The sequence below is a fragment of the Podarcis vaucheri genome, assembly GCF_965113315.1.
Source record: "Podarcis vaucheri genome assembly, chromosome: 17".
Taxonomy (NCBI): Eukaryota; Metazoa; Chordata; class Lepidosauria; order Squamata; family Lacertidae; genus Podarcis; species Podarcis vaucheri.
Window position 1 is genome coordinate 2,669,632 of NC_138755.1, and position 23,447 is coordinate 2,693,078.

The 23,447-nt window shown below is 45.1% G+C and overlaps 1 protein-coding gene and 1 long non-coding RNA gene across 6 annotated transcripts in view; one reads left to right on the top strand and one right to left on the bottom strand.

Annotated features, from left to right (window-relative positions):
- The window catches only part of IQSEC2 (IQ motif and Sec7 domain ArfGEF 2), a 163,553-nt gene that overhangs the window by 116,220 nt on the left and 23,886 nt on the right, over positions 1 to 23,447 (bottom strand). For all 5 annotated transcript variants that reach the window (XM_082205775.1, XM_082205778.1, XM_082205785.1 and 2 more), the window contains exon 2: positions 20,729 to 20,758. In XM_082205775.1, the coding sequence (XP_082061901.1) occupies positions 20,729 to 20,758 (30 nt within the window). The remainder of the gene's footprint in view (positions 1 to 20,728; positions 20,759 to 23,447) is intronic.
- Positions 8,658 to 13,018, top strand: LOC309522557. The gene is made up of 2 exons (XR_014215127.1): positions 8,658 to 8,917; positions 12,787 to 13,018. It is a non-coding gene; the product is annotated as an uncharacterized lncRNA (long non-coding RNA).

The following is a 23,447-nucleotide window of genomic DNA, read 5'->3' on the forward strand; positions in this document are numbered from 1 at the left end:
TTATTTTAATGTAAAAGCTGCATCCTGTATAATCACATGGCTGTTTCAATGGGTGTCTCATTCACATGTCTCATTCATTGGGTGATGGCACAGTACGGTACTGGCAAAAAAAACCCCAAACCAGTAACAGCTTTTGACAGCCAACATCTTTGCTATCACAACTAACCATTTGGCTGTTGGTAACAAAACTTGAGTTTCTACAGCCTAGAAATAGGAAGCTCTTTTTCATGAGATGTGCACAAAGATTATTATACCTGAACAATGAGTGATAAAAGTGAAAAATGAGAAAAGAGCTGATTTAGATGCAACTTGAGAGAGAAAAGCCTAGTACCTCGGGTTACATACGCTTCAGGTTACAGACTCCACTAACCCAGAAATATTACCTCGGGTTAAGAACTTTGCTTCAGGATGAGAACAGAAATCATGCAGCAGTGGCACAGAGGAGTCCCCATTAGCTAAAGTGGTGCTTCAGGTTAAGAACAGTTTCAGGTTAAGAACAGACCTCCAGAATGAATTAAGTTCTTAACCCGAGGTACCACTGTACTGGAACTTGCCCCAGCTATTTGTATCTTATTTGCAAAGTTTGCCCATATGGACACACTGAACAGTCATTCCTCCCATCCCCCTTGAAGTCACTGCTGCTATTTTTCTTAAATAGCTCCTCTCATATTAATGCTTAGTATGCAAGCATGCTGCTCATTGTCCACAACCGTTTATGTAGACTAGCCCTGAAAAGTAAGATCTCAACTGACTCACATTGGGGAATGCTCAGATTTTCACAAACCCCAGCATTACAGAGGAATTAGGATAGCAGAGAAAATGTGGAGATGGGAGAAACCTCTCTTAATGTTAAAGAAAAAAACTGCCATTAGCACATGCTTTCTTGTGTTCGTCAACTACAGCAGTCCCCCTTCCTCTCCTTCCACCACAAGGGTCCACTAATCCACTCACGTTTCCCCAATGGAGTTGGGTTTCATTATTTGCTCTTGCTCAACATAATACTGCATACCATTTGTTAGTGTAGAGCCAGGCTGAAGCTTGTGCACAGCTATACCTCAATCCAGACCCAGAGAGTGTGTCCTCCAACCCAGGGCCCTGAGGTCAACAGCTGGAAATGGGCTGAAATGCAGCAGGTAAAATATACTTCTCTTGACTGGGCAAGGGCAGAAGACCAGGCTTCCTGTACTTGTACCATGCCTGGCTGACCAAGAATCTTTATATACTGCCTGCCAATCATGGGTTCTGGTGTTGTGTATCCCTCTGTATCTAAAGCAGGCTCTGAGCAAACAAAAGTTCCAGATCAGTCCATGAAGTCCCAGGCTCAAGCCCTTGTGTAGTCGACAGGAGCAAGCTAATGCAGCTATCCCTGATGATTCCTGCCAAGGCGTGAGGTTATGCATGGGCATATTTGCAAGAAATCTTGAAGTGTCAGAAATGACACAGTTTTACCATAACTGGCAGTCCTTCTGCAAACATAGAGCCAGTTCATAGGATTTAACCTGATGACTTAATATGTGTTTAAAATGTACATCAACTTTTCTCCAGCTCCATTTTGCCATCCCTATAGAGAAACCTGATCCACCCATTTCCCCAGAGATGTTGTAGTGATGAGGTTCACTGGTGAATTCTGAGCACGCCTGCGCAAAAACACCCACCTCAGGCAAGCAAGCCAATACAGAATATGACACATTTAAAAATACACAAAATATGTCATAACACATACACATATAATATAATCAAAGATACACACTTTCACACACGCCAACAGCCACATTCTTACACAAGTCTAGGCAAAATCATGCTCACTAAAGACTGCTGTGAATATTGTGAAGCTACACAACTTAAGATGCATAAATAAACACCACTTTAAAAAGATTATATGTACATCAGCTTTATTAGGAAGATGCACATGTAATTTATCTGGCATTTGCAAAATGTACATCTTCATACTGAGTCAATTACCCAGCTCAGTATTATCTTCTTCGGCAGGTGGGTTTCCAGACTCTGCCCTGCTCACTAAAATCCTTCAAGACAGGGATGTCAAAGATTGAACCTGGGCCTGTTGGCAGCCTGTGCTCAGCTACTGAATTATGTACCTTCAGAGTGAAATGTGGTCCTCACACGAGGGACAACAGCCATGACAAGCTGGACAGAGCCTCCAAGATCATGTGCTGGAGAAAGCAAATAACAACATGTAGCAATCATCTCATGTCCCAACTGGAAACTAAGCCAAGGGAAAGCTGAGTGTAGTCAGATGTGCACTTTGGACTTTAAGAAGGCTGATTTCAAAAAGCTTAAAGAACTACTAAGTAAGATCCCATAGTCATACCTACTCAAAGAGAAGGGAGTCCAAGATGGATGGAAGTTTCAGAAAGGTGAAATATTGAAGGCTCAAAGGCAGACAATTTCAACAAGAAAGAAAAGTAAGATAAGGAGCTTACAGATGATCTGAGAGTTAAGAAGGCTATGTATAATAAATGGAAGAAAGGGGAAATCACAAAGTAGGAGTATACATGAGTAGCCAACAGCGGCAGGGTGAAGGTCTGGCAGGCCAAAGGTTCAAAAGAACAAAAAGCTTTCTTTGGCTATGTTCAAAGCAAGAGGAAGAGCAAGCACGTAACAGGTCCTCTGCATGGAGAAGATGGAGAAATGCTTTGAGCGACAGACAGAAGGAGTAACGGATCAAACCTACTTTGCCTCTGTCTTCATCCAAAAGGAAAGCAGTTCCCAACCTGGTGATAACAGAATAAATGATATAAGGAGGGAGCTACAGCCCAAGATAGGAGAAGAGGTGGAAAGGGAACACCTAGCTACTTTAAATGAATTCAAATTTCCAGAGCTTGATGAGCTGCTTCCAAGAGTACTAAAGGAGCTTCAGAGAATTTGTGGAGAACAGGTGAGGTCCCAGCAGCCTGGAAGTTGGCAAATATTGTCCTCATATTCAAAAAGAGGGACAAAGAAGACCCAGGTAAATACAGACTGGTCAGCTTGCTTTCAATACCACAAAAGGTCCTAGAACAGATAATTCAACAGTTGGCTTGTGAGCACTTAGAAAAGGATTCTGTGATCACTAAGACCCAGCATGGGTTTCTTCAAAACAAATCATGCTAGTCGAATCTCATTTATTTTTTTGATAAGTTACAAGCTTGGTGGATCAGTAGAATGCTGTGGACTTAGGGTATCTTGATTTCAGTAAGGCTGGTAAAATGTGGACTGGACGAGGTAACTGTTGTTTTTTTAAAAAAAATAATTTTTATTAGTTTACAACAAAAACAAAAACACACAATAATTTCACATCCAATTTTTCACAAATTATCTCTTTTCTGGACTTCCTTCAGCTTTTCCGTAAATCATCCATAGTCATTATTTAAATTACGCATTTGTATTGTCATTATTTAAACCTTTCTTTTTCTATTCCCTTTAAACAATACTTCTCAAATTTCACAGTGCTTCTTTAAATCCCTCTAGCATTATCTGTCCCTCACTTATACTTTTCAGATATTCCACAAATTTTCCCCAGTCCTCGATGAACTTTTGGTCTCTTAGATATCTAATTTTTCCAGTCAATTTATCCAACTCAGCATAGTCTAACAGCTTCATTCTCCATTCTTCCATCATCGGTATTTCCTGTTGTTTCCATTTCTGAGCCAGTAATACTCTTGCAGCTGTCACTGCATATTGAAAAAATTTACAGTCCTTTCTCTTTATCACATTTCCTAAAATTCCTAACAGAAAGGCCTCTGGTTTCTTTACAAATGTGTATTTTAATATCTTCTTCAATTCATTATATATCATTTCCCAGAAGCCTTTCACTTTCTTACATTCCCACGACATATGGTAAAAAGAGCCTTCTTTAGCTTTACATTTCCAACACTTATTACATGTCTTATACATTTTCGCTAATTTTACCGGTGTTATGTACCATCTATAAAACATTTTCATAACATTTTCTTTTAGTGTCATACATGCTGTAAATTTTAAATTTTCTTTCCATAATCTTTCCCAATCTTCTAATTGTATGTTGTAACCAAAATCTCTGGCCCAATGTATCACTACCGATTTAACTTCCTCGTCCTTCAAATTCCATTCTAGCAACAACTTATACATTTTGGATAAAATTTTAAAATCATTATTTATTATTTCTATCTGAAATTTTGAATCCTTGTCTGTGTAATCACATTCTTTAATATCTTTCCTAAACATTTCGTTTATTTGAAAATAATGCAACCAGTCATATACATGTTCTTTAACCTGTTCATATGGTTTTATTTTCCATTTTCCTCCTTCTTTAAATAACAATTGGCCATATGTGATCCAATTGCCTCTCATATTAATTTTCCTTACACTCATAACTTCTAATGGAGATAACCAGTGTGGTACTCTAGGTTCTAATAGGTTTTTATACCTATCCCAAACTTCAATCAAAGGACCTCGGAAGATGTGGTTCTCAAAACCTTTAGGGATTTTCTTCTTCTCACATCATAGGTACCATAGGTACGCATGCCATCCAAATCTGTTATCAAACCCCTCTAGGTCTAACAATTCCTTATTTTCTAATTTTATCCATTCTTTCAACCAGCAAAGGCATGATGCCTCATAGTATAATTTCAAATCAGGCAGGGCAAAGCCTCCTCTTTCTCTCACATCAGTTAGTAACTTAAATTGAATTCTCGGCTTTTTGCCCTGCCAAATATATCTTGAAATCGCTCTTTGCCACTCTTTAAAAATCCTGTTCCCCTTAACTGTTAGATGGATTTGTAGCTAACTCAAAGAGTGCTCACAAACGGTTCCTCATCATCCTGGAAGAAAGAGACAAGTGGGGTCGTGCCTCAGAGTTCTGTCCTGGGCTCATTGTTGTTCAACATATTTATAAATGAATTAGATGAATGAATTTGAGGGGCTGCTAATCAAATTTGCAGGTGACACCAAACTGGGAGTGGTAGCTAATACCGCAGAAGACAAAATCCGGATTCAATATGACCGTAACAGGTTGGAAAACTGGGCCCAAGATAACACAATGAATTTCAATAGGGACACATTGAACAACCAGCTGCACAAATATAAGATGAGGGACACCTGGCTTTCCAGTAGTAAATGTGGAAAGTGCCTAGGGATCTTAGTGGACCACAGACTTAGCATGAGGCAACAGTGTGATGCAGCATCAAAAAAGCTAATGCTATTCTAGGCTGCATCAACAGAAGTCTAGTGTCCAGGTCAAGGGAAATAATAGTACCACTCTATTTTGCCTTGATCAGACCACACCTGGTATACTGTGTCCAGTTCTGGGCACCACAATTTAAGAAAGATATTCACAATCTGAGAGATGTATGGAGGAGAGCAACCAAGATGATCAAGGATCTGTAAACCAAGCCTTATAAGGAACAGTTGAGGGAGCTGGGTATGTTTAGCCTAGAAAAGAGGAGACAGACGAGATACGAAAGTCATCTTCAAATATCAAATGGGCTCTCACATGGAAGATGGACCAAGCTTGTTTTCTCCTGCTCCAGAGGGTAGGACCTGAAGCAATGGCTTCAAGTTAGAAGAAATGAGATTTTGACTAAACATCAGGAAGAACTTTCTGACAGTAAGAGCTGCTGAACAATGGAAGAGACTCCCTTGGGAGGCAGTGAACTCTCCTTCGTTGGAGCTTTTAAAGCAGAGGTTGGATGGCCATCTGCCAATGATCTTTCAGTTGATATTCTTGCATTGCAGGGCTTGCACTTGGGGTCCCTTCCAACTCTACAATTCTATGATTCTATGAAAGACAATAGCAACCTTTTTCTCTCTCCCCTGCATGTACTACACTCTCATCCCCCCAGAGGTCCATGCACATGGGTGTAGCCAGGAGTTTTGTTAGGGGAGGGCAGGCTTTTGCTGGTGGTCAGGCTCTCAGATTTGTATTGACTTGTACTGATTTTGATTGATTTAGGATGGAAGCTGTCCCCCTGCTCCTGCTCCCCCTTGGCTACACCCACGTGCACGCATGCACCACACTCACACGCTTCCCATATTCCACCACGACATTGGCTTGATGTCGGATGTCGCACCCACTTGCACACCCCCTCACGTACTCAGGCTCTGTGCGAGGAGGGAGCGCCCCAGACCCATTGTCTCCCCTGATTACACCCTTTCCCTCCAGTTCTCTGTGACTCACACACTAGCTACTAATTAAAACCAGGAAACAGGCTGGGGGGAGTGGGGAGCAGGCAGGATTATTTTAGAAATGATGCTGACTTTGGAGGGCACCAGCCTCTCATCTCCATAGAAACCAGGGCTCCAAAAAACCCAACCCCCAACCTCAACCAATATCCCCTCCTCTTGCCTGCATTTCCCTATCCAGATTTGTTCCTCCCAGGGTACCCCAATCTCACTCTTGGAAAACTCACCTTCTGCTAGTCCTATACAAATATTTATACTTTTACTTTTCACTAAGAAGCCCTGCAAGCAGGGGATATGGTAATAGTTATTCCACAACCCTCAAATTATGTAATTTAAATGAATGAATTATGCAAATTCAGACCTTCTCTGGACATTTAACCTGATTTAGCTACTGTGGGCATTTTGAAGTAATGTTGTGTATAGAGCAATCCCGAGCACTCCCAACTTTGTAGTGGATGTGCCTGTGCACACACACATGGGCGCACACAGCTTGTACAAAGATGCTCGTGCGCACTTATTTTATTCCGGAGAGATATCCCAGTGTTCAATGTACAACTCACAAATACAGTGGTACCTCGCAAGATGAATGCCTCGCAAGACAAAAAACTCGCAAGACGAAAGGGGTTTTTTGTTTTTTGAGCTGCTTCGCAAGACGATTTTCCCTATGGGCTTGCTTCGCAGGACGGAAACGTCTTGCAAGTTTGTTTCTTTTTTCTTAACACCGTTAATACAGTTGCGACTTGACTTCGAGGAGCAACTCATAGAATGCGGTGTGGTAGCCTTTTTTGAGGTTTTTGGTGATTTTTGAAGCTTTTCCAAAACTTTCCCGACACCGTGCTTCGCAAGACGAAAAAAATCACAAGATGACAAAACTCGCGGAACGAATTAATTTCGTCTTGCGAGGCACCACTGTATTCAGTTGAATTATTTAACTGGGTTGTGATGAATCAGATTTTGGAACATTTGAGGGAAAATGAGAGGATACTATCATTAAAAAGATTCTAGGAAGTGGCCATCACCCTGATTTTGGCACACACACAAATTCTGCTGTCCTTCAGAGACTCCCACAGCGGTGGCGTAGTGTGGGTTGTCAGCACCCGGGGCAAGGCAAGTAATTTGCGCCCCCTAACCTTACCCCCCAGATGTTGCGCCCGGTGCGGCCGGCCCCCCCTGCACCCCCCACGCTACGTCACTGTCCCACAGCCCACCTGGAGACTCCCAATCCTTCCTGGACCAACAGCTGGATAGTGGAGTGAGCTCAACCTGTAGACTACCTGGCATCTGAGGCAAAGTCTGACTCCATGTGTGTTACTACAGTTCTGTGGAAACCAAGGGCCTTCTTGGGCCTAAGCAGCTCAATGGCTCCTTAGCTGCTTCTATTCCTCACCTTCCTGCACCTATATAAATTTTCCTTTCTTGTCAAAACACAGGGGTGCCATCTCTGCAGGTCTGTGGGGGCCAAGGCCCCCCAGCATTTTCAATGAAGGGGCTGGACCCCCCAAAAAAGTTATGTGGTGACATGTGCGCATCACATGGGGCATAGTGATGTCATATGGCCCTGGGCCCCGCAATCATGGGGCAAGGCGCTGGAAGTCACTCTGAGGGTCATCTAGTCCAACCCCCTGAAACACATGGTCCCTCATCCAATTTGAAACCATACTAGACCCTACTTAGCTTTGCAAATATGCCAGCAGTTTTATTGCTGCACCACTATATGTTCCACTAATCAATCAATCAATCAATCAATCAACCAAACAAACAACCACTCAGTCCCCTTAACAGAGAAAACCAGTGTGTCACATGCAGGGCACATTGTTCCGCAGAGAAGAATTCCATCATGTTAGCCTCCTCCACCTGCAGTTTTTAATGGTACAGTCCAGAAATAGCTTTTATTACCTCAGTGAAAACTAGGCTTCTGTTCAACGAAGACACACACATTTCATTGCTCATGGCTCTTCCATCTTTTTCTGTTATATGCGTCCTCTGAGTTTGGTCCCACTTGTACCCACTTCCGTTAGCTAACCCGCCTTGCCTTTCCCAGTTGCCTTGCTAACCAGTTTGGCCCCCGCCTTTGGATGATTTGATGCTTCTGCCGAACCCGATGCAAAGGGGGCACAGGGCTCTTCCACCAGGTGACAGTTGGAGTGGATGGCTTCCTGCAGCTCATCTTTTCTCGTCTGGACCACTTCACTGCGATACTCCTTGAATGGAACAGGCACCTCTGGCACAGGACACCTTGTTTATGTAACCGCTCTCTGACTGTGGCTTACTAGAATTTGCTTAACGTGGGATATTCTGCGGCAAAACCTCAGTTTGCCTGCCTTCCACCTTAAGAGAATTCCCTGCTGCCAGCTCCATTTGTATCTAAGAATCCATTACTGTAGGGTCTCCATGGCTTTACTCAGCTTGGCACCCATTCAAACACCTGCTTCCTACCTGTCCTTTTTAGGAAACGTCATTGCTGCTGCTGCTGCTGCTGCTGCTGCTGCTGCTGCTGCTGCTGCTATCTCTTGATGTGTAACCAGGCAGGTGAAAGTTTGGGAGCCGGGGAAGAGAAGAGAAGAGAAGAGAAGAGAAGAGAAGACCAAGCAGCAGCAGGAAGTGAAGCAGAGCTTAGGCAGGAGCCAAGAGCAGGCATCTCCCCAGCAGTCTAGCTATCCTGGAAGAGCCATGCCCTTTCAGATGCCAGCATGGAGTCTTCTGCCACCCTGCTGGGCAGCTGGCAACCCACAATCAGTGCTAATTGGCCTCTGCACAGGTACCTTAGATTCAGTCTTGCCTTCCTATTTATGGAGCGGGGGGGGGGGAGGCCGTAGGATAGGCAGGCTCAGCTGAAAAGCTTGGGGTACAGAGTGGGAACTCCCAGAGAAGCTAAGCACCTGGAACAGAGCAAACATGGCAAGCTCCCTTCCCCAATATGGGGCAACTTCTTGTTTTGCTTTTTTTAACAGCCCAGAGACAGGGAGGCCTTCCATTTCTGTGATATGTGTACTTATTTTAGATCTAACTTAACAGAAGTCGGCCCTTGGGGAGGGAGGGGGGAGCGATGGAGCAGGGAAATGGCAACACCAAGCAGAGAGGGCAATCTGTCTCCAGGGGGTGGAACACCCTTTACCTTGCTCAGATCATGCTTATTCAAAAGCTTGCTGTTTTTTCCCCAACAGCTGTTGAGAGGAAAAAGGTGCATCACCTGCCATAAAACCCTGCTCAGGCTTCTCCGAATCTCTTGCAGTTCTTGGTCATAATTGCAGGATTAAGTTTGGCATTCCAAATAGTCACATTCAACAGTCATGTGCTCCTCCCCAGAAACAGGTGCATCTTGGCACTGGCTGAGGGCGTCCTGTAACATCAGTTGCCCCCACACCAGGGTGGAGTGGGGCTGATCTTTGCCACCGGAGGCAGAAATATGGTCCTTACCATGGAAACAGCTGTTGGGAAGTTGGTGCTGTGTATGCTTCTGGTTGCTGTGGCAACACTTCCTGGCAGCGGCCCTGCACGCTGTCACTCCCCCTCCTCCGAACTGTCATCTCCCAACACCCCCTCCCCTCCACCCTGAATATATCCTAGCAACCTGCCGCTACATTAGCCTTGCGGTTGGCATGCCAAAGAGCTCGCTTAGCAACACCAGCCGTGCTTCTGACTGAGGGTGCAATCCAGGGAGTCCTGGCTCCCAGCTCTCAACCCCCCCCCAACTATGACAAGATGGGCCCCTGAGTTTGGAGTAATGACATTTTTTAAAAATGGGGGGCACGGGAGGAGAGGTCCCCATTTGGAGTGAAGTGTGTGGCTGGTGGCAAGACCCCACTTCTTTCCTAAACAACCAAGAGCTTCTTGTCTCCCCAGTCAGTCGCAGCCACGGAGACAGTGGCCTGTGAAGGCGGCTCCTTGGGGCTCTGCATTCCTGACAGCAGGTGGGGGGGGGACAGTGATAGCAAGGTGCTGGAAACAGCTCCCTCCCCTCCCCCAGCAAGCGTCACAGGAATGGTATGTCCTTGGGAGAAACTTCAGCACTTCCCCACCACCACCTCTCACACACTAATACAGTGGTACCTCAGGTTACATACGCTTCAGGTTACACACTCCGCTAACCCAGAAATAGTGCTTCAGGTTAAGAACTTTGCTTCAGGTTGAGAAGAGAAATTGTGCTCCGGCGGCACGGTGACAGCAGGAGGCCCCATTAGCTAAAGTGGTGCTTCAGAGCAGTTTCAGGTTAAGTACGGACCTTCGGAACGAATTAAGTACTTAACCCGAGGGACGCGGGTGGCGCTGTGGGTAAAAGCCTCAGCGCCTAGGGCTTGCCGATCGAAAGGTCGGCGGTTCGAATCCCCGCGGCGGGGTGCGCTCCCGCTGCTCGGTCCCAGCGCCTGCCAACCTAGCAGTTCGAAAGCACCCCCGGGTGCAAGTAGATAAATAGGTACCGCTTACCAGCGGGAAGGTAAATGGCGTTCCGTGTGCTGCGCTGGCTCGCCAGATGCAGCTTTGTCACGCTGGCCACGTGACCCGGAAGTGTCTCCGGACAGCGCTGGCCCCCGGCCTATAGATGTGAGATGGGCGCACAAACCCCAGAGTCTGTCAAGACTGGCCCGTTCGGGCAGGGGTACCTTTACCTTTACCTTTTACCACTGTATATACAAAATATGGGGTGCTGGAGAGAGCAAGGAGCTGAGGGCATGCCAAGGAGGAGGAAGGCACAAAGAAGAATGAAGGGGAGAATGGGGTGAGGGCTGTATTTTGCCCTCCTCCATCAGGAGCAACACCCGGAGTGTCGGCTCTGCATGTCAAAGCACTGGTCCTGCCCGCAAAGCATGCCACTGATACAGTCCCACAAGAGTTCATTCACGGCTCGGAAGGGCTGCAGCTGAAGGGCAGGCAGGGCATCTGCTCTGCATGCAGAAGGTCCCAGGCTCAAGCCCAGCATCTCCAGGCAGGGCTGGGAATGTCCCCTGCCTGAAACCCTGGGGCCCTGCTGCCAGTTAGTGTGGACAGTACTAAGATAGATGGCAGTCTCTGTGACCCAATGCCCCACTTCTCCTTGCTCATCTTCCGGAGGGATGGGAAAGCAGTCAGTATGGGCAGATGAGGGTATCCAGTAAGGCCTAAGGCCTCACCACTAGGCTGGAGCCGTTTATTGGCCTTGCTGGATTTTGCCACCATCCGTGCACCTTTGGGAAGCTCCATCTCTGGTCCCAGCTATCCAGAGACACTGCCTCCGACCCCTTCAGGGATGTGGTCTGCCAAACTCCTGCTAAACTTTGGCAAAGCTCCCAGCAAGGACAGGCTTTTAGCTAATGAAGCCGGCCTGGGCGTGTTGGCAGCCCATTAAACTGCTGTTCAAACATGTTCTGCTGGCACTCAGTGGGTGCTGGTGCAGCAACAGCCAAGACAAACTGATTCCTTTCTCCTCCTGCCTCAGTGTACTGGGCTCAATCCTTTGAGCACCAACACCAGGAATCACCCCAGAGCTTCCTGCTCTGCAGTAAAGTCACATTGTACAGCAGTGTTCTCACCAAACACCATCACAGCACAAAATGCTTTCCTCGGCTTTCCCACAAATTCATCGGAAAGAACATCAGGCCAAACAAATCATATCACACCGTTCCAGAGTAGTCACCATATTACCCTACTGCTGCCATGATACAACAGCCCTATAGAAAAGCTTGTCTGCCATCAAACTTCCACTGTGCTATTGGAGAGATCAGAAGGGTTGTTCTTGCTTAGCAGTGATGCCCAGTCATAATCAAAAGCAGGTCTGTTATGAGCCAAAGGTGAGGCAGCAGACTATTTGTTCCACCAAGGGTGACGGTATGGGAAACATAACCCATAAGGCACACTCCACCCATAAGGGGAGTTCATCAGCACAAACCCTTTTGTGCCAGAGCTGTGGATTGTGAACAGGAGCTGTGCGGAGGCATTGCAGTGCGCTGTGGTTTCTCAATGCAGAATTTTGGGCTCTGAGGTGGCTGTTGCTCCTTTAGAGTAACATTTCAATTTGTGGAATTGCTCCCATAAAATACCTAGCAAAACAGACCAACTACAGAAATCATAGAATCATAGAATGTTTTTCATTTCTTTAATGAGGTATGATCTGCATAAGATTTACCTTTTTAGAAAGCAGCATGCCAAACAATGGCACATTATGGGATGTGGCGTGGACAGCACAGCATTCTCACACAATTTTCTGCAGCAGATAAGCATGAAAAACCTGCCTTTTCTTTAGCACACCCTATGAAAATATGGTCCTGCCACACTGCAGTTTTCCCACAATGCTCTGCCACATCACCTGAACTTTTCTTCCAGTGAGATGTAGCAATGTGTCAATCCATTCATGCTCGCCTGCTGTTGCATTGGGACATGGGCTGACTGCAGCATTGCAATAAAGCAACCAAAGGTGGAAACAGCTCAGTGGACCAATGCAGCACGAGGGGAGCAATTTGTAATCCTGCTGTCAATAAAACATTACAGAGCAAGATGTGAAGGGAAACCTCCCCTGCCAAAACTGCAGTCCCAACACCTTTTGCCACATTCCCTACAAGCAAAGGAGACAGAGATGGAAAAGAGGGTTAGATGGTATTTTAATGGCATGTCTGAATCTTATGCTTGGGATTCCCTATGTCTTTTTCTTTACAGAAAGTAGCCATAAGGGATCCAGGTTAGAAGAATGGTGTCCACCATTTTCCCTGATGAAAATCACTAGAGACAGACTGACAATGTTTGGTTGTCGCTGGTCATGTGACAAACAGAAGAGAGTGCACAGTGGCAACCCATTCACCAAGTTGCATGACGGGCACAGTAGTGACTAGTGGAAGGTGGCTTAAGTGGGGGACAGACAAAGCACTCATTACATCTTCACTTTCTTTTACATCCTCTGCGTTTTTCGTGGGTTGCCTGAAATTCTTTGGCAAGCCGCAAGTGGCCCACGGGCCAAATGTTGTGCAGACCTGTTCTAGACCGTCTGATGCTTTGCCCATTTAAAAAATGTTCTTCAATCCTCCCACCTTATTGACTCCACACTGGCCCCCTTTGACACTTCCAGTCCCCCCCCCCAGATGACCTTAAACCTCCCCCCTTTTTAAATCAGCAGAAGTTAGCTGCACTATGACTCCAGGGAATCTGGCTCTCCCTATATAACTCTGCTTATGTGTAAACTTGTTGTTTAAGGAAGAAAAAGAGACACACACAAATATAAAAAGCAAGAGGTGGAGACTCCAGAGAGATCCTGACTTTTAGGGCAGGGAATACAATCAGGAATCGGGTCGCCTACTCACCACCAACAGCTGCCACCAAAAATTTAAGACGGCGGAGGATGTCTCTCTTTACTCCTGATGCCAGTGGTGCCTCTTGCTCCTTCAGGAGTCACCCTCCCCTTTCTTGCTAGTCCTCTTCCCTCCCTTTAGCCCACAGTTGGCCAAAGATGTATTTGCAGCCCCAAGAGCAAATGCAGAAGGAAAGGGGGAAATAACCACTGTCCTCCCTTACTCCTTACTCAACTCACGTACATGCATGAACCTACTTCCACCACCACCAGCCAGCTCCACCAAATGCCAGTCAGTCCAGTAGCAAGAGAGAGAGAGAGCCTGCTCTCCCAGCAGCACTGTTCCATGGCGCCTAAGGGCAAACTTCTCTCCCCACTTTTCTAAAGTATAAAGATATGCTAAGCCTTTGCTCATTTCCACCAAATTACACCAACGGGAAGTACATGGGAGTGGCTACAACACCAAGAAGCAGTGCTATTTTCTATAAAAAGTGGTGCCAGCACTCACCAGGAACACCTCCCTTGTTCTCTCATAATGGCAATGGCGCCCACCTGAGAGGTGCCAGAACTCAGTTCCAGCAAGTTCCAGCTGAAAAAAGCCCTGTCAAGAAGTAAATTTAAGCTGGCACACTGCCAGGACACCCTAACACTGCAGCACAAAGAAAAGGGGATTTAAATAAAACGCTGGAACATTTGGATCTGAAAAATTACAGGGGGGTGTTGGGGGGAGCTACAAACTACATATGGATTGCAACAGTTGCCATTTGACCATCCAGAAAGTTTTAAGGGTGCCTAAAAGACAACAGAGACAGAGCTTGTTTAATGTTCAAGGAGAGGGAATTCCAAAGGGCAGGTGCCACAATACTAAAGGCCTGATTCCTACATTGTGCACAATGGAAATGGACCTCCTGATAACATGGTACCTGCAGGAGGCCCTCACTTGAAGAGCACAGTGATGGCCTGGACATATGCAGGATGAGATTCTCTTTCAGGTATCCTGGTTCTGCGTATGGCTGTAAATCATAATGCCCTGTGGACTGTCCTTCTGAAAATTGGCTGCCCAGATAAATTTGTGAACATCATTCAGCTCCTCCATGATAATATGACCACAACAATCACAGATAACCATTCACAGTGGGATCAGGTGCCCCAACTCTGTTCATTATTTTCATTGCCGTGATCCTACACTTTGTCGAAGGGAAACTCCCCACTGGAGTAGATATCATATATCGAACAGATGGAAAGAAAGCTCTTCAATCTGAGCAGGCTGAAAGCAAAGAGTAAGGTTACCGTAACTTCCGTTATAGAGCTTCAGTATGCTGATGACAACGTAGTGTGCGCACGCTCAGAGGATGATTTCCAAACCATCCTAAATATCTTTACAGAAGCTTAAGAAAAGCTTGGCCTATCACTCAACATCCAAAAAACCAAAGTGCTGCACCAGCAAACATTGGAAAATGTCGATCACTTCTCCTACCTAGGCAGTTATCTTTCCACAAGGGCCAACATTGATGCCGAAATCCAGCATTGCCTGAGCTCTGCAAGTGCGGCTTTCTCCCGATTGAAGTGCAGAGTGTTTCAGAACCAGGACATTCACAGGGAAACCAAAATGCTTGTTTACAAAGCTATTGTACTACCAACCTTACTATATCCTTGTGAAACATGGACCACTTATAAATGCCATCTCCAGCTCCTCGAAAGATTCCATCAACAGTGTCTCTGAAAAAAATTACACATCACTTGGGAAGACAGGCGAACTAATATCAGCGTACTGATGTACCAGTGTTGAAGCAATGATTCTTCAACAGCCAACTTCGTTGGACTAGTCATGTTATTCAAATGCCTAATGATCGTCTTCCAAAGCAACTACTCTATTACGAACTTAAAAATGGAAAGCGTAATGCTGGTGGTCAACAAAAGGGGTTCAAAGACTGCTTCAAGACAAATCTAAAAAAATGTAGTATAAACACTGACAACTGGGAAACACTGGCCTGTGAGCGCTCCAGTTGGAGAACAGCCTTTACCAAAGGTGCAATGGGCTTTGAAGACACTCAAACTCAGGACGCAAGGGAGAAACGTGCTAAAAGGGAGGCATGTTGGGCAAATCCACACTGGGATCAACTCCAGCCCGGAAACCAATGTCCCCACTGTGGAAGGACGTGTGAATCCAGAACTGGCCCCCACAGTCACTTATGGACCCATTGTCAAAACTGTGTTTATGGAAGACAATCTTACTCGGCTACAAGTGATCGCTAAAGAAGAAGAAGTATACACCAAAACCAGCACTTTGAATTTATCCCAGTAGGTAACTGGCAACCAGAGCAATTCATTCAATAGTAGGGCAACATGTTGGCGATATTCTGCCTTTATTAGGAGGCTAGACTTCAACCTGACTTTATTTAGCCATGAAAGGTGTAGCTTTGGGCAAGTTCTCTACTGTCAGGGCTGCATTATCTCTCACCTCCCACATAGAAATTTTGTACCAGCCTTGTATTTAAGCACTTGTCCAGTTGCCACAGGTGATAAAGAACTTCATGCAGGTGACTCCACTGAGTTCTATGGGAGGGGTGGCTAACACCCCAGAGGACAGGATCACACTTCAAAACGACCTTGACAGATTAGAGAACTGGGCCAAAACAAACAAGATGAACTTTAACAGGGAGAAATGTAAAGTACTGCACTTGGGCAAAAAAAAATGAGAGGCACAAATACAAGATGGGTGACACCTGGCTTGAGAGCAGTACATGTGAAAAGGATCTAGGAGTCTTGGTTGACCACAAACTTGACATGAGCCAACAGTGTGAGGCGGCAGCTAAAAAAGCCAATGCAGTTCTGGGCTGCATCAATAGGAGTATAGCATCTAGATCAAGGGAAGTAATAGTGCCACTGTATTCTGCTCTGGTCAGACCTCACCGGGAGTACTGTGTCCAGTTCTGGGCACCACAGTTCAAGAAGGACACTGACAAACTGGAACGTGTCCAGAGGAGGGCAACCAAAATGGTCAAAGGCCTGGAAACGATGCCTTATGAGGAACGGCTAAGGGAGCTGGGCATGTTTAGCCTGGAGAAGAGGAGGTTAAGGGGTGATATGATAGCCATGTTCAAATATATAAAAGGATGTCACATAGAGGAGGGAGAAAGGTTGTTTTCTGCTGCTCCAGAGAAGCGGACACGGAGCAATGGATTCAAACTACAAGAAAGAAGATCCCACCTAAACATTAGGAAGAACTTCCTGACAGTAAGAGCTGTTCAACAGTGGAATTTGCTGCCAAGGAGTGTGGTGGAGTCTCCTACTTTGGAGGTCTTTAAGCAGAGGCTTGACAACCATATGTCAGGAGTGCTCTGATGGTGTTTCCTGCTTGACAGGGGGTTGGACTCGATGGCCCTTGTGGTCTATTCCAACTCTATGATTCTATGATTCTATTATTCTATACAACTTTTAGCAGTCATGGCCTACTCCCAAAGAATCCTGGGAACTGGAATTTGGTAAAGGAGCTGGGGATTCTGTCAGAGTTGTCTAGCATAGCACCATCCATCCCTGCCCTCTCCCCCCAGTTGCAATTCCCCCAGTTCTTGGGAATGACTATTAAGCCAGATTTAAAGTATGTGGTGTAGATAAACCCATACAATGTATGTGTATTCCCAGAATATGCTGTGTGTACATGTGCACATGCTTTGGTGTATGGGAGATGTGTGTGTGAAGGTACCAGCTTTTGGTGGCCATGTTCACAACTGGCATGGAGCCCCCGGGGCCAAAAAGCTTAGACACCCATGCCTTACAACTGCATCTGGAAATCTGGCTTCCTCAATTTACCAAGCACCATTCCCAATGGCCAGAAATTAAAATATACATAATCCTAATTCTTACCAGGAGCAATTCCTAAACGTTAATCACAGTAAGCCTCCCCAAGGGAAGAGCATTATATTTGAGCACACCCTAAATATAATTAAAGAAAAACCAGGGAGGTTTCCTAGCTGCTAACTCTTACCCATGAAGTGCTTTAGGACTCTGAAGTGGAAAACTCTGGGGACAGAACAGTCGTCATTTTACTCCCTAAAGAAAGCAGTCTCAAGTCATCTTGGCTTTACTTCCCACACACAACTTTGCCCCACCCCTACCCAGCTGCTCATCCAACTTCATGGAGGAAATAGGAGCACAACTCAGGCACATCCTAAAAGTTGACAACAGAAGCCAAGCGCTCAAGCAGTAACTTCCCTGCCCTTGCTCCAATCCATGGGATTTAATTCCCTTGACTAAGCTTGGAATAGAAAGAAATATTTTCCCTAGTTAAAGTAATTACTGCTCGTGTCCATGCATAAACACAACACACACACTTTAGTGTGGATATAGTTGATTTTATCTGTATCACTGTCTGTATATACCTTGGCACTAGACTTTCCAAGTGTATTTTGCTTTTACAAGAGAACAGTTGAAAGCTTACCAGTTTATTCATTAATACAATTCGTCGTTCAACTACTTGGGAGAGCCTCGCCAATCAGGGACCTCAGATACTGTGGGAGAAGTGACACAAGATACACAACGAAGCACAGTCTTTGCCCCAAAGAACTGACAGTCTCGATATATAGAGACTCCCACACTCCCAAAGTGCAGATATAGTCTTAGAGTGATGAAGTTATCCGCATGACTAAGTCAGCAGCAAAGTGAAGAATCTGATCTTGGTGTTTTGAGAACAGGAAGACCATTTTGCTTCCATGCTAAGGGCTCAAAAGGTTGTCCACAGTATTTTGAGAGACCCACAACTGAAATTGCCACTGTTGTGCAGAAATCCACCTGTAGCCCTACCCTCAGGGAATCGTCTCTTTTGTCAGCAAAATAGCCAACACAAAATAGCTCTTACAAGGCCAATCTGCAGCTGGGAAAATATGGACATAATCTGAAAACCATGGGGATAATGTTACTTTGCCAAGAAAAGCTCAACAACTTTTGTGTCTGGATTTTCACTTTTTGAAATATGGCAACCCCACCTTTATGGTACAAACGAATTCCATGTCACTGGAAGTGCAAACAACAGTGAGAGACTGTGGGATGCCCACAGACCACAGCATTCCTATTCTGCATATTGTGCTTCCCCTCTTCCTCTCCCCTCTGCCATCTTGGTCTCTAGTACCCGGGAGTTGGAGTCAGCATTCCTAATATTTTTGCTACAGGAGTAGCCAACACAGATCCCAGGACCAATGCAACTTTCCTGGCAATTCCAATTTGCAACTGAATGTGACCATATCAGCGGTGACCAAGCCCAGGCAAAAAGGGGTTGCTCTTAACGATGCAAAGGTAAAGCGGCCCAACGTGGCAGAGGGGTGTAGCAGTTAGAGGTCCCGGCTTCAGCCCACCAATTAGCCACAGAGTTCTTGGGGTGGCTTCCCCAAGGGCTATTTTTCAGTCTTATCTATTTCATAGGGGTGTTGTGAGGACAATATGCGGAAGCTGCAGGAAATCTATGTAGGCCAATTCCACATTACTTAGACGGGGTAGAAATGTAATAAATGAAACAAATTTTTAAAAAGATCTTGTGACCCAATGGCAGCTTTTGAATGGGAACAAGAGGTAAAGGCTACATGTTATAATCTTTTCTTGGCTCTGTCGTAGTCACTAACTACTTCCCACTCACCTGGGACTAGAGCAGATGAGTGCTTTGCACCCCACACGTCAGAGCCCCAAGTTGCTTCGTTCCATGTCATTTCTTAACTGGACTAGATTGCACTGAATAGAAAATTTCCCACTGCCTATGCCAGAGATACAGCCATGCCACTCTACCCTCCACCCAAGAGATGGTCCAAGCCCACACAACATGTGGCCCACAAAGCTGAACACAGTCCATCCGCCATACAAAGCCCAGCTTCGTTGGTTAGCATAGTGGAGCATCTGGCTGGGCCCATGCGCTGACCAGAGGGCCTATGGCCAGCCAGAGCTCCCAAAACAAACCACTGATACCCTGCATCTCTCAGGACCCTGTTGATGCCACAGTATCCCTTGGGCATGATTTCCTCTTACACACAGTACATGGCCTGGTGGCCTGGCAGTCACATGGGGGAAATCAGCCAAATAGAACTGAGCAACATCCCAAGAAGGAGACAGAGCATGTGGCAGAGGCAGGCTGGCAGTGGCAAGGAGGAAAAGCAACAGTTCCTTCTCTACAGAGTTGGGCCAGCCTAGGCCTTCCTTTTTATTTTCTGTACTTATTTTCTGCACTCCCCTCCCCAAGACTGTGGCAGTGGCGGCAATCCCTGAGAGTGCTGGGAAAGGAGCCGTGAATCCCAGGCTGACCAGTCCAGCACTGCTGCAACCATCCTCTTGCCGCCCATACCAGGCTTCTCATAGACATGTGTATTGGGGGGAAGGGGCACTGTAGCTCTCTTGCCCAGGCCTTGCCAAAACCACAGGGGCCTCCCAGGGCCTCACTGAATTTACTGTGTTTCTTGATTTGCCTAGGAAAGTATAAAAACAGCAATTGTCAAGCACCTGATTGAGCACCTAATATATGGGTGGCAGCTTATGTTTGGCTTGCTGGATTACAAACTGTACTCCCTGCCAGGACTATCTCCTTGATCTCTGCATTGGGAGGTTTTTAACGCTTTTAATGTTTTTAACGTTTTTAGATATGCTTTAAGCCACCCAGAGTGGCTGGGGAAACCCAGCCAGATGGGTGGGGTATAATAATAATAATAATAATAATAATAATAATAATAATAATAATAATATTCTCTTATCCCTCCTTCATTTTCCATGCATCATGTCTGCTTTAATTCCTACGCCAGTGGGCAGAGATCAAGGTTATTTACTTGTTCAATGAAAAGCAATAGGTGCTTGATGAGTATTTATATGTTTTACTAATAATGTGTATATTATTATCAATAGCATTGTTTTCATTATTATTAACCTTACTCAAGAAGTAATACATCAATGCCTGATATTTTAAGACTACAGGAATCTGATTTAAATCAAAGTATGCTTCCTTAGCCATTCCACATCCTGCTGTATGCCATTCTGTCTGTGATCTAAGGAAACGCCACCCCTCTCCCGTGGGCAAGGAGGTCTTTCTCTGCCCTAGCCATTGGTTCCCACAAGTGTGTGTTCAGTCCAAGCCACATCCAGGTATTAACTCTTTCTCCATGGAGGAAAAGATGCAAACTCAGAAATTTATCCAGGGAGACCACACATAAGAAACCACGCAGGTCTCTGGGTGGGATGGGAGCAATCAGGGTGGGTGGGTGGACATAACGGGAAGAGAGGGAAAGGTGGGGGGGGGAGATAGGGAATGTGTTTTTTCTTTTTCTTAAAAGAAACAGTGCAACTGACCTGACAGTTCTTGAATTTTCCCCATCCGACCTGCAAAACAAAGAGACAAAAAATGGTCAGTGCAAGATTATGATTCAGGTCACCGTGAAGGTAAAGTGTTGTGTTGTGGGTGAGGGTTCAGAAGAGAAGAGTTTTGTATTAGAGGACTTCCGGGGTGGCGCCATTGGCAATGGCGGACTCCCTCTGAACTGGAGGGACTAGCTCTGCGTGAAACGGGTCTTTTCCGCTACGGCGAAGCGGGGACCCAGCTAAAAATCACAGGCGGATGAAGCCTGTGACCATGGGACTCGGCGGGCACCCTCAGCGCCCCCCCAACCCGCAAAGGAACCCACTAACGGGCTCCGAAGTGAAGAGGGGGAAGTGGCGCGGTGCTGTGAGTCAACTGCTATTTCTGTGGACCGAAGCCACACAGCCGTTGCCGGAGAGCGCTGCCTTTTTCCTGGGACAATTTGGCTTCTAAAATAAGCACCCATGAGTACTTAAACTTTGAACAATTTGACTTTAAATAAGGACTTGCGAGAAGAAAGGAATTGGACTTAAAATTTATTTTAATTTGGTACTGAAAAGGGAAGGTCTAAACAGGAAGTCAGCTTTCCGTTTCTTTGTAGACAGAGTAAAGCAAAGACAACGTAAACTAGAGCTCAGAAAATCGCTTCTAAAGGATTGGCTTTCATCATTTAAAATTGTTGAACCCCCCTTCGGTAGCAGGAGAAGAAGGGGGATCTTTTTTGGACTGTTTAAACCTGCAGAAGTGAGTTTAAAGTAAGGTAACTTTCCACCGTCCTGATCCTGGAGCGGGGTGTCAGGACTGACATTTTGAAGCTCATTGACCAGAGACAAACGTTTTTGACAGATAGTTAAAGGAAGGGAAACATAGTGATTCCATTGTTTCCTTTTGCACTTTAAAGGAACAAATATTGACAAAATATCTCAAAAAGATACTTTGTTGCAAGAGCAAATAGAAGTTCTCCCCCTAGAGGTAGACTGTGAAACTGTAACCAATTCCAGGGAGCTTGCAGCTGTTTCAGATTACAATCGTGGGAATGGACTTGTGACCTTGAAGGACAATGTATTCAGAGGCTCTGTTGTGTGCGCTCTGTAAAACAAGTGCCCTACTGGAACAGTTAAGTGAGAAGATGGATTTGATGACTAATGCGGCCAGAATTTTTGAACAGGCAGTGGGAAACTATGTGGAGCCCACCCAGGAATTAGATCAGAAGTGTGTCCTGACAGAGCAAATGAGAGAAGAGGATGTTGCTGAATTTTGGGCACCAGAGATGGAGGGAGCTGCGGCCTTGCAGGAACAAGAGCTTTTGGATTTGACAAATGAACTTGGAAAAAGCCAGATTTGGAAAGATAAAGTTTGGACTGGTCTGGAAATAGGGGGTTGGATAGACCCCCCTATGCAGGGATGTGTGGACTTTCCGAGTCTGGCAATGGGCCGTGAGATGTTTGGAGCTGTGGGGGCTCTCAATTTCGGAGGGATTCTGAAACATCTTCTTAAATACCACATGGAGTTGAATTTGGACTATGGAAAAGGGGCTGATTTGTTGAAAAGGGTCAAAAACATCACCAAGCTGGAGTTCCCACGAGTGAAAGGAGAATATGAAGAAGAGTTGTAGAAGGGACATGGAAGAGATTTAAGGGCCTCGGATATAAGGTTGCCAGGTTAATGCGCTAGATCGATGGGATAAAAAGGACTGACAAAACCCGGGACCAGGAGGAAGGGACGCTGGATGAAGATTGGACTTTTTATTTCTCTTTTTATTATCAGGATTGCTTTATAAAATTGATGAATGTTAGAAAAATGTTGGAACGAAATTATTTGGCTCTAGTAAAAATGTTTAAAGAATTAGGTAAGAATATTATGGTTGTGAGAAGTCGGTAAAAATAAGATTTAAGTTTTAAGTTTTTAAGGTTCTTTATAAAATAAGATGAAAATAGATTAAGGTAACGTAACGACAGAATACTATTAAATATGGAAAGGATTTGCTGCACAATTTTCAACCAGGATACAAAAAAAGGGAGGAGGAGGAGGTCAAAGAAAGAAGGTAATGAGAGTTGAGGATTTGAGAATGATGGATTTATTTTTTGTTTGTTTGCGGTGTATTTTTGTTTTTTGAATTTGTATTGTTTGAGGTGGTTTGTTTTTTCTTTGTTTTTTCTATTTTCTTTTTCTGATCTGTTTTTTCTTTGTAATTTCAAAATTTTCAATAAATATCATTGGGGGGAAAAAAGAGTTTTGTATTAGAAAATGGTCACACCCAGACTTCAAGGAGACACACAATGACAAAGATGGATTTGGTGGGGTGGGAGTGGGTCTGTTTTTCTTTAGTATTAAAATTGGAGTCTTTCTGGCAAAGAAATTTTGGGGAATGGTTTATGAGAAATTTAAAATAATATTTACTCACTTTTCCTAAGAAGCCAGAAGCCTTCCTTTTAGCAATAATAGGGGAAGAGATTCCAAAGAACGTTTAAAATCTATTTTGTTAGCGGCCACAAGAATAGTTTATGCAAAGTACTGGAAGGAGGAGGCAACTCTGACAAAGGACCAATGGTTGCATAAACTAATAGAATGTGTGGAATTAGCAGGTTTAATGGCCAAAATAAGAAACTGGGACAAGGAAAATATAAGGAGTGATTAGGATTGTTTTGGAAAATGTTTTAAAAGTTACTTTCCAGGTGGGATGAACTTAGGACCAGCAACGGACAAGATACT